This window comes from Ascaphus truei, chromosome 5 (genome assembly GCF_040206685.1).
Source record: "Ascaphus truei isolate aAscTru1 chromosome 5, aAscTru1.hap1, whole genome shotgun sequence".
Lineage (NCBI taxonomy): Eukaryota > Metazoa > Chordata > Amphibia > Anura > Ascaphidae > Ascaphus > Ascaphus truei.
Window position 1 is genome coordinate 146,948,462 of NC_134487.1, and position 12,648 is coordinate 146,961,109.

A 12,648-nucleotide genomic window follows, 5' to 3' on the forward strand; every position below is an offset into this window, starting at 1 on the left:
ATAGGGTAGGAGCTGATTTCACCAGTATGAGATTACATGATTGTATTTTGTTTGCCATACTCATTTTATTGGTTGGATACCTTTACCAATCAGATTCATTGCACCACTATAAAAGATCAACAGCTGCTACACTTTAGACACACCCCTTATGAAGTCAGTACCATTTCTGACGAAACACGTAGGGTCTATGTCCTTATTTTAAATAACCTTCAGCAGGACTTCCATGCTACAAGCTGTGAGAGACAGGAGAATTTGCTGAGAGATCAGAGTGTGGTGTTTCATCCGCAAGCAGATGGAGTTAACGTGAGGTGACCATTTGTTGCTTGGACGGAGGCTAAGGTAACCAGTGATCTCTTAAAGATGGTGTGTGGGGTCCAATCATAGTTAAAGTACACCGACAGACCGGGGATCAGCTGTGTGGCTAGATCCCTCTTCCCCCCTCCACCTATCCCCCCCCCTCCTTTTTGCCAACGGGGAGTTCGTTTGATGTGAAGCAATCACGCTAAGAACATCCAGATCGGCATTATTTGCAGTCTCCAGAAAGGAGGCTTAGCTGACGGATCTTACGGTTACTATCTATGTCTACGAGTGGGTGAGAGATAAAACCTTGCCTCATTACATAACACTGGATTCAACCTCACTGTCTACGGTTTTCTTGTCGTACTTGGATTTCCATTGATACATTTAATATATGAACACTCTCCTTTGATACAAAGTATCCCTCCACAATCGTGTGGTTACCATTGAATTATTGCAGCTTAGTGATGGGTCTCCTATTTGTTTTTTAAACATTGCTGTTTCACATATACATGTATATGTTATTACATCTGTCTCATTGTTTATCAATGTAAGAGCATTATTTGTCTATTTTAATAAATTTGTTTATTTTATATTACATAATACTATTGGATCATTGCGCTCTTTCTTTTTGTTTTTATATATATGAAACATGATGAGGTACACGACATTGCTGGAGGAACAGGTGAACCTTCCTCTGATTTTGTACTCCAGATTCCTGTGTGGTATTTGTATTGTGCCCGCTGTGTGGAGCATTGCACAGGTTTTGCATCTTGCGTCCTGGAATGGTCTTGTCCCTCATTCAGTTGTACTGTTGAATACTTTACTCCTCACCATCATTTTCTTGAGATTATGAGGTTTTCTGTATGATAATAAGGGTGTTTCAGAGAAAACCTGTTGCAGTCTTGTATCTTCCTGGAGAATGGGTTGTAGTTCCCTGGCGATCTTGCCATGTTATTCCATCCCTATATATCAAAAGGGACCACACACTTTTAGTAATGCAACACTCTCTCACATTTCCACAACTACCCACACCATTTATATACACTCCCACTCCACACACACCTTTTGTAAAGCGCTGTATACACTGTGGGCTCTTCATTCATTTATATTTACATACACACACACACACACACACACACATTCTTACATCACTAACATTCAGGGACTATTTAACACTTAGTCATACATTGCATCTACACACGGGGGAGGGATAAGCACAGATAACATTCCAAGAGACACTGTTGTTAAGTAAAACCCTTGCCTGCTTTATTCATTGTAACAGCGCCAGAAGAAGAGATCAGTGTATCGCGAAAGCTCGCACAAATAAAAGCATTAGTTAGCCACAGAACGGTATTGTCTATTCATTTTTTATTATTAAGCTCGGCTAACACTGTACAGATACCTCTACATCTATATATATATATATATATATATATATATATATATATATATATATATTGTATATATATTATGTATATGTATTGTATGTATACAGAGCTTTACACGAGAGACCATGCAAATACTGGGAATTATAATACAATAAGTGCAACAAACAAAATCAGACAATAGGAAGATTAATCCCTGCAATGTAGAGCTTATGTATATTTCAGCTTCAAAAACAGTAGTGATGACCATTTTACTTTCCAATAATATATAGTAGATTTATTCTGTTTTGAATGTCTCTAAGACACATTCTGTGAAGGAGTTTGGATCTTGACTGTTACCAGCTGGAGATTTATGTCAGAGGGGCTGCTGTGTGATCAGTACTCTGATATCCTGGACTAAAAGCGGACAGGGCAAGCCTTCCTGAAGCAGGCCCCTGCACCTAGTGAGGCTGGAGTCTACTCCCCAGGCCCCCAGTTGACCATGGCAGGGACCAGGATTCTTTCCTGGTGAGAAACAACGAGACAGATAATCTCATAGGGAGGCAGGGCGCGCCACGCCCTACCAGGCGGAGAAGAATCGAGGATTCCGAGGAAAGAGAGGAGGAAAGCAGAAAAGGACCAGAACAAGGGAACCAACAATAAAGGTCCACATGAACGCCAGTGCTCCATACCCATGATGAAGTGATGTCAAGTCACGAAACGTGTACGGTGGAGCCTATTCTTGCATATGCACCTTGAGTCTGTCAGCATTAGAAAGAGTGGCGGCGCTGCGGTGACGTCATCGGAGGAGGATCCCAATTGTGGAGTCGCAGCATGGAGGAGTAGAGAGGTGTGGATCCGACCCCAACTGCTGGCGCTATGCTCTGAGTACACAAGATGTGGACGGCACGTTGTAATTACGCAGCAAGATCCTTGAATATGTGAGTGCAATTCATGTGGTTTTTGCATGTTTTAATAAATACATTTTGTTTGGTACCATACTATGTTGATTTTATACATTCTATGGGTACTGTGATCAGGAGAGCTTGTGGAAATGAAAACATTTGGGGAACCTGTGGCAACCAGTTACTCAGCCCTGCACCTCACAGATAAAGATACCTTTCAAGGTCCCATACCACTTACTTGATGTAAGTAGTTAGTTGCAGAGTGAATGACCTTCAACCCCTAGAGGTTACTGCGCAATGGTCTGTCTGTTTCCCCTCTTATGTTTTTAGAGTTATCTAATACTGAGGAATCCAAGCAAGTATCTCCAAGCGAATAGACTGACATCACCATTGTGACAAAGGACTGTTTTGCAACCAAGGATTGGTATTATACATTATTCATTGCGCCAAGGACTATGTGCTCTCTTGTACTTTCACTATTTATACAAGTCCACTGGATAGACTTGTTGTTATGTCCTAAGGCAGCCATCCATCCCTTAATACAATTTATAGTTTTTTATTGGGATTATTTTCTTTATTTTGATTGTTAGGTTTATTATTCACGTGTGGCAACAACACATATATTTACCATTTTTTATATTTGTTTTTTCTATATAATGGTCTATCCACCACATATGTTACTAGGTTGAGCGCTTAGTATATGCACATCTAGTTCTACATAACAATTAACATGATGCAATGTGAAGCAATACTAAGTATGACTACACTCTTCTAATCAGCTCAGTGGCGTAGCTAGACATGCGCGTGTGCCCGGCCACATTTTTTTTCAGGGCCCCATTATAAGGGAGCGTATTCCGTAGATTCAGGAGAAAAATTTGCCTTGATTTTAATTGGCTCAGAAAAAATAAAATATACCATGCCAACAAATTTAGGAATAATATCCCCTATTTACTCAACGGATTATTAATATGTTTCATCTTTATATGCTTCGATTTGTTAGAAGGAAATTAAATATACTGCAAACATATAAATATAGATTAAATATAAAATATAGATTACTCATGTACTCACCATTTATTTTTAAGTTAGAAGTTCAGTTTCCGCACGTGATGTATGATGTGCACTGGGCCCGCGCTCTTGAGGGTCCACAAGAGATTGAATGTTGAAACAGGGAAGAAATACAAAATGCTGGGTTCCCGTCGCCGCACCCGAAGACGAAGGTCCGTCCTTTCAGTATAGTCCGCGATCGGTGCTTCAAGGGAACCCCGATCGCAGATAGTGCCTACAACACGAGCAAATACCCATGATGTATATACAGTGTTACAGCATCATGGGCATTTGCTTGTGTTGTAGGCGCTGCCCGCGATCGGGGTTCCCCTGAAGTGCCGATTGCGGACTATACTGAAAGGACGGAACTGCGCCTTCCGGTGTGGCGACGGGAACCCGGAGTTTTGTATTTTTCCCTGTTTAAACATTCAATCTCTTGCGGGCCCCAAAGAGCGCTACGCCCCCGAATCAGCTATACTTTATTCTGCTGGAAATCACAGATCTCAGTCCTAGCTGACCACACAATGTACCCCCAAATGTTCAACAAACCAACTTCCTGAGGAGTGATCCTACTAATGGACATTGCTGTTATTTGGAGACCAATGTGGTGACACAAAACAATGCACATTTGGTTTTTTATTTGGCATGATATTCTGTTTACCCTGAGAAGAAGGTACAGTAGATGTGAGGAGTTACAAGTGTAATGTGCCAGGTTTATTTTCAACAAGCAGAGCCCCTGGAAAATGGGGTATAATGTTATCGTCTTTGACTAATAAGAGGACAGCAATGTATTTGGAGTATATATTGCAAAGAGTATTGTGAATTCAGATCAGATGTGAGTTCATTGTGTAGGGTGTGTTTAGGATCACACCAACTTTTTTTGTTCTGTCCTGCTTGTAAAAATGTTGATCAACAGCATCAGAAAATTACAGTAGTAGAGGACATCAGGTCTTTGATTTGACTTTCTGGTTTTTATAGTCAAGTTGGCATGGCATATTATTATAAATCAGCTAAAAGGTTAACAGTGAGATTCAGAATATTTTTTTTAAGTACATAACACGATAAACGGTGTATGTGGCCTTTTGTAGGATTAACATTTTAGAACGGTCCTTATTGACACATAGAAAGTAAAAAAATACATCAATTTACTTTAGTCACATATAAAACCACATATTAAAGCTGCTTTCGTTTTTTCTAAAGCGTTGGTCGGTGTTTATACAGTATCACTAGCTGTAATCCAGCTGCAGCTTGGTGTTTAGCGAATAAATTTAAAAAAATACCATCATCCTTTGTCGGTCGGGGTTCTCAGATCCAGGAGAGTTTCTCATGTAGAGGGGGGATTCCTCCCCAGATCCCATGTGATCAGTCCAAGAGAGTCTTGATTCGGTGATGAAATCTGCAGTGTACGCAGCGCCATCTGGTGTCTGAAGACGCGCACTGCAGATGCAGAGCAGGAAAGTGGGTGAGGCAACTGACTAGCAAGAGACTAGGCAGGGAGGAGCCCAGATCAGCCCTCTCTCTGTTTCCAGAGTCCCAGCTGGCACTGCAAAAAGGGATTTACTATTGTCTAAAGGCAGCTAAGACACACAAAAAACAACCCCCATCCCCTTACCTGATCTGCTGTAAGGCACGCTCGGGAGGCAGATAGAGGCAGCAGGCAGCAGAGACGGAGGGACGTTTGCAGAAAGACCATGTCTTACCAGGGGAAGAAGAACATTCCTAGGATAACAGTGAGTCTCCCCATCTCGTGTTATGCTCATAATCACAGCTCTGTACGCTGTCAACTGCACATCACTTATACACAGCCTTCGTTTTGTGTTAAATAGGCATAACATTGCATGGCAACAATGTAGCTTATTGCAGAAGGTTAATTTGTTTCCCGAACTGGCAATGGCTGATATCAGTGCATTGAAAAGGACCTGAATATATCGCAGTGCATATTGCTATGATCATCTGATCTACTAAATATAGATGCTTTTGCGTCTGAATTGCGTAGGGCAAGCAATCTGTTGATGTAACTTCCCCTTTGTGGACATGATCAAATTATTTGATTTCCCTTAAATGTTCGACTGTTGGTGAATATATTGGACATCCTTCAAAGTGTCTACAAAAGCCACTTTCGCTGTGTTGCAAACCTGGACAATTTATTATAGCAGCCCCCTGCACTCAGCAGCTTTCTCAGGATTATCCTGAGAAGGTGAAATTGACCTGACTGTATTACGATCAGTGCAGAGGTTTATAATACAACCAGCCCCTTCACTATAAGGTGATGCTGGAGGTAATTGTAAACTAAGCTTCTGGCTGGTATTTATTTCTCTGGAGAGTCATAAAATACGATTTATAAAAGAGTGTTCATCTTCTTTCATCTTCATCTTGACACTGGTCATGTCTTTTGTGTATGTATGTATGTGTGTGTGTGTGTGTGTGTGTGTGTGTGTGTGTGTGTGTGTGTGTGTGTGTGTGTGTGTGTGTGTGTGTGTGTGTGTGTGTGTATGTATATATATATATATATATATATATATATATATATATATATATATATATCTCAACATCATCATCACACAAAAGGAATATTATTAAAGTGTGGCATGTTGGGCATTGTTATTTGTAAGGTAAGCATAAAATATGTCAGATTGCAGCTGGCGATGGGTGGTCCCCACTGCAACACCCAAGGATAAATAGGAATGGAGGTTCATGTCATTTTTGTATGGATGCTTCTTCGCCCTCCTCTGCTGTACATTTTAGTCATTTATTTCTCCCCTTGATTTATTACGGGTGCAATGCAATGAGCTGCAGGCAAACTCTCAGGATCCCTTGGTTCAATGGCAGTCCTGCCTTTTTATTGTCAGATGCAAGATGTCCAGCTGTGCTTTGTCTCTACTGAATTTAATTAGACCTTTTGTGGGGTGAGGGGTGGAGGATGCACTGGGGGGGGAATTGGTGGCTACTCCATCTTTGCAAACCAGACAAAAGGAACATGGGCTGACACAGGCAAGGGATCACTGATTTACTGCCTCTTCCACAATAGGGTTCTTTTCTTTATTAGGATCTCCAGGTTGTATTATTATTTCCTTTTTCTTTCTATTGGAGTAGCAGTATACACACACAAGGCCCCAATTAACAGTGCAGTTCTGTTCATATAACATCTTGAGAAGCAAATAGCTCAAAAATAAACTAATTGCACGTAAATACAGATGGCATTTGTCTTTCAGTTCCAATTCTAAAATGATTATTAAATACCATTTAAATTGATGCATCTGAATTTTGCAAGAAGATTCGCCCCTTTGCTCACCCAAGAACCAACATACATTTTACCCTCTAGTTGTAAGGGGATTAAAAGAAAAATCCCAAATGCATTTTCACTTTGATCATTGGGATGCAACATTGTCCATGTAGCATATGATCAGTTGCCTACAACACAAGTATAAACAGCAAGCGAAAGCAGTGACAACTGTGGTGTGCTACACATTTGTACATCAGACAAGAAAGCTAAGCAGGTGCAGTCACCCAGCAGTAATTCTCTACTGCAGTATTTTGACAATCCTTTGCATTCTTTTATCTTTAACAAATGCAGTACATGCACAAAGCTTCTGAGGGCGTGCTTAGGATGTCCTCATCAGCATCCATCTTGGGTAGCAAAATGTGTACTACTACTCAGACTGCTACATGGACAATGGAAGCTGCATCAGCAAACCAGTGCATGCAATTATTTAACTGTCAAGCTGAGCTGGCCAGCAGTTTACTGGCATGCAAACTAGATTTAAGACAGTTAGCAGTGTCTGATGACGACATCAAATATTTAGGCACACTGTGTGATAATATACGAATATTTACTGTCTCCCTCACTGGGAATGTCTCCTCTCATCATGAGAAATCACAAATTGGCATGCATTGACCTGCATATTTTTTAGAACACGTAATAATTGATACATTTATATTTATTTCTTTTTTTAACATTTTTTAAATAGTAGGGATTATTATTATTATTGTTTTTTTTTTTTACAAGTATACTGAAACTGGGACTTTTGAAGAAGTCCACCCACTCAATATAAATCCAGCATTCCATTGTAACTAAAATAGTATAGAAGGATTATTAATCACGTCAAAGGATAGCTCTAATAATATATCCATGTCCCTACCATTTTGTATTTGACATGATATCTTGGCTGTTTTTATCAGACATGCCACACATCCATTACATATGACAGAGCTATTGTATTGTCAAAGGATATACATTTTCATTCACACATGTATGCATATATACACACACACACACGCAGTTAAAAGAGTTGTTTGCAAGAGGATTCTGACATTTAGATAGATACAGATGTGGATTTTAAAATGCTTTTCATTGCCAAGGCTGCTTTAGTGTGTAAGGCACATCTTTTGTAGCTTTTGAACAATACCACACCCTGTCCCTTGTGCTTTGTCTCCCGGGAGAGGTGACACTTCTGCTGTCGGTTAAAGATCCTGGCTTTTGAAGGTATCTTGCCGTTCTTATACTTGTGCCACACCCTACAAGGCAGATTCAGTTTTCAGTAGTGAGAAGTTGGTTCATATATGTATGTGTGTGTGTATATATATATATATACATCTGTATATATATATATATATATATATATATATATATATATATATATATATATATATATATATATATATATATACAGATGCAGCGGCCGTTATTCGAACAAATCACGGCGCAGTTTTCATGTGTGCTGCTGTAATCCACGTGGGATTAACGCCACCAATCGCCCCAGGCACACGTGTTTATCGCGGTTGCTTTGTTTGAATTTCATGAATTGTGTGCAATTAAATGCAATGAAATGAATGAATTGTAATGTGTACAGTACTGTGCTACTGGGTCAATTTCAGGTGTTTAAAAGCCAGGACACTAAAATGCAATTTTCTGCACTCGCGTCTTTAGGTGGTACGGTTGAAAAAAATCCGTCATGACGTGGGTATTCCGAGGTATATACCGCAAGAAGTGTTTCAATAACAGCCGCTGTATCTGCATCTGTATATACATATATATATATATCTCTTCTAACTAAAATAGTTTTTATAAAAAATAAAACGTCAATATATTCATTAATGAATGTAAAGATCCTATGCATCTCCTGCGCCAGTGAATAAATACTGAAAGTAGGGCAAGTAATCGCTGAATACAGATGAGTCCCCCATAACATGTAGAATTAGCTCCTTGGGTAACAGCTGTATTGTATACTACACACAGAATAGGATGCTTGGAGTCCATGGAATGTACAAGCCATGATGAAGGTTTTCTAGTCTCTTGTGTTTGAGGTTGTACTGTATTTTCTGACACTTATTTCCCTCATCATGGGTGGTAGTAAACATTATGTAGACAACTCATATTCCTCTGAACTCACAAAAATGAATTTGGAAGAACAGACAAAAAAAGAAGAAAAATAAATATTCTCATAAATTAATTGTTAAACGTTTTAAAACGACATCTGTGATAGATGCATAAACAATCCTGATATGCTTATAGTAGATGATATGTTAGGACTGCTGGCGCTGTGGCACATCACCTCTTTGCACTATTAGGGCTGGTCCCCGCTGGCTACTGCAACGCCCGCTGTGGCGGACGCTGCAGGGACGAGAGCCCTCCCCTCAATGACGCCGGGCCCGCTGCAAGGGGGGGCTGTGGCGCGAGTTGCTCCTGCTCTCAATAGAATTGAGAGCAGGACTCGCTATGGAGCGCTAAGCCACGCCCCCTGGCGGTTCAGCCAATGAGGGCGTACCTGCCAGGTGACGTCATGGTTGCGCCCCCGTCACTACCCCGCCACGCCCCTCCCCCCCGGTCTTTTGGTCTGCAGCTCCCTGCAGACTGGGGAATCAGCTGCACGCGCCGCCAGTCTCGCGGGCGCGCGTGCAGCGGAGGTACTGGGGCCTCAGCCAAAGGAGATCATTTTTGCAACCAAACAGTACCTTAAGATCTTTTAGGCTGAAAATTAGGGCATTATTGAAATGCCGCACCCTAATTGACCAATATTCCAAGTATTACTAGTCGGTAATGCTGGAAATGTTTGCCACTTTGATAATAAACTGCAGCAGTTTTGATTTCCCCCTCCCCTGCCAACCCTTTGTTGAGCAGGATGGCTGCGGAGCCCCCTGAATCCCGACCACTCACCGACGGCCCATCCTCTTGAGCAGTGGATGGAGTCTGCAGGACTGGCGCTGTACTGCTGTGCAGAGGAGTAGGGGGGCCCGTCCTGCTAAGCAGGTGTGAAGTCTGGAGAGTGAGCAGTGGGATTGTGGAGCCACTGGGGAGGATTTTGAAGTTGATGGGTGTGTCCAAGACAGCTGTGGAGTGGGAAAGGTAGGTAGGCTTGAACAGCTGGTAGGGGGGTTTGAAACATTCAGAAAGGGACTTTCAGGGTTAACTGTAGAGCGGGTGGGTTGGAGACTTTTGTGGTGAACGTGGAGAAAGTGGGGGTTCCCGGGCCCTCAGAACAGGACCTCCAATTCAGAAAAACAAAAAAAAAGTTAAATAACTGATAAATCTGTGACCAGATGAGAGCACAAACTCTCGTGAGTCCAAATAAGATCATCTACTTTACTAAATTAAAAAACACATTAGTGCGTGCCTGCTTTCTACCTTCATTTTCTCACAAGCTTCAATTAAAAACTTACATTCAAATTAAATATAATTGGTTACTTGTAAGGACACTAAAGAGATATACTGTAAGGCTGCGTTTATGGTGGGCGAGCGAGGCGCGAGCAACAGACCTCGCCTTTATGAGCCCGCCCATAGTGTGTGCGAGCGATTAATAGCGACTGCACGGCAGATTTTTAAAAAGATAAATCATTTTGTCTTTTCGTGCGACGGCCGGGTCACTTGCGTGGATCAGCCAATGAGGGCGAACCGCTCACGTGACGTCACGGCCACGCCTCCCCGTCGCGCAAACCCTGTGAGCACAAATCACTCAAGAGACAGGCGCGAGCGGCATCATGCGCTCTGTCGCACGCGCCCACTATAAACAAGGCCTAATAAGACACCCTATTACTCTATAGCAAGGGTGGCCAACTCAAGTCCTCAAGGGTCACCAACATGCCAGGTATAAGGGAGATCCCTGCTTCAGCACAGGTGGCTCAGTTATTCTGACTGAGCAACTGATTGAGCCACCTATGCTGACGCAGGGATATCCCTAATACCTGGCCTGTTGGTGAGCCTTGAGGACTGGAGTTGGCCACCCCTGCTCTATAGCAATGGGGTTAACAGCACAGTGACATGTACAGATGGATGCATCTCATGCAATGTCTGCTAAAGGCACAAATGCTAAAACAATAAATATGCAGTAGGAGAAGTGGCCTGCTAGGTAAGAAGCAGTAGTAGTACATAAGCAACCTGATTTAAAAAAATAATGCCAACTACATGTAACCAGTTAAAGTGGTCTTGCAGTTCCTTGCAATACTTGAAAGTTCAGGACAAAAAAAAAATCATGATCTGTGTTTTACCACAGGATTAAAAGGAACAATGGTTCATTCAAATATAATTGTATTTGTAACATTGAGACAGATTGAGAGAATAAGGTCATAGCATCAGATGGTATAGCAGTGAAAATTATTCCTGCATGATAATACTGATGTGACCCAACATTTATCAACCACTCTACAGTATATATGCAAGCACAATGATCCATTGAGATTGTGCAGTAGGGTGGGGCAGAGTGATGTCTTTGTTTCACGAGTTAGTAATTAGAGTTTTATTCTTAGTCACCCTTAACAAATGGTTTATCTTTATCATTCTTAGCTTCTGACGCTTAAATTACCTCTCATGTTAATTCGGCTGGGCACTGCTTCTGCCACGGTATGGTTTATAGTTTCTGTGATATGAAAAATGTCTTGTGAATTCTGTAATATCTTGGTGTCAACACCTATATGGAACTAGGATAGAATGTGTAAGTGGCTACTATAATTACTTTTACTGTGTCCGTGATAGAGGCCACATTTTCACAAAGTGTGAATGCATGTTCTACCAGCACAACGGTTGTTGCAATAACAGTGGACAAAGGTAAATATTTATAAACATGATACATAGTCACTAGTGGAAGGAAAGGGCACTATTGTAAATTTCAGCCATGGAATATCTGAAACCTGAACGTTTTATCACAAACAGGTGTTCCCATGAAAATCCAGAGAAAATGGACAGTTAGTAAATTGGAGAATGAACATTTTTAAGACTCTTTGGTGGAGTGAGATGTATATAAAAATGCACACTGTGGTTGAATACACGGGGATTTGTGAGGTTGACAGTAGTTACAATCATGATTCAACTTGATACAATGTTAGCCAAGAACAGCTGGAATGTAACAGGTAGGAAGATATCTGCATGAAGACATTCAGTATGTTCTACTCTTTCTGCTAAAACACCACAATCAACTATGCGAGCACTTGTCTCCAACTTGCTACTTTTTCGGCCATTGCTGTGATCACAAGATTTTCTGGCATACAGCCTGTTGGCCATGCAACATATTAATGAGCTTTGGCACTACACACAGTGTGTGCATTGTACTCCTCTGCAGTCCTGTGTGAATACACTAGTGAACTCCGGCATTGCTAATCCATTTCCTCAGAAGCACTTTCTTTTAAGCACGGGTATGGAATTTCCAATCTCAGAATAGATTTGAGGTCATATCTTTTTAATTAATGAAATAGAAGCCATTAAGTTTTCTATTCAACCCTTTTAGGAATAGGAAACGGACGGTTTATGCAATTCTATGGAAGTCTTCTTTTCCGGCCATAAACCAGACTATTCACCATGATGCTGAGCCTACCTATTCTGTTGGGGGGACCACACAATGCAGTGTATGAGTGGTGATAAAATGGGAAACATGTTTGGCAACCGTAGTACATAAATCTGGAATGTATGAAGACCTTATCCAGTAGGGTTTCCACCTCAATCCATGCTTCATGTTGTCATTGCAGAAATCAAATCAGTTACATTTGCAAACACTTTTTGCCAGCACGTACAGCACATTTCTTTATAAATTTGAGTAAACGTTCTT

General features: G+C 41.2%; 1 protein-coding gene across 2 annotated transcripts in view; it reads left to right on the forward strand.

The window, feature by feature from the left end:
* DPYSL3 (dihydropyrimidinase like 3) overlaps window positions 1-12,648 on the forward strand; it is a 139,121-nt gene that overhangs the window by 88,093 nt on the left and 38,380 nt on the right. Inside the window, exon 1 of one of the 2 annotated variants that reach the window (XM_075601023.1) lies at window positions 5,103-5,346. The exons of the other annotated variant lie outside the window; for it this stretch is intronic. Coding sequence (XP_075457138.1) covers window positions 5,308-5,346 — 39 coding nt within the window. The 5' untranslated portion in view covers window positions 5,103-5,307. Of the gene's footprint in view, window positions 1-5,102; window positions 5,347-12,648 lie in introns of those variants that run through there. 2 annotated transcript variants of the gene reach the window in all.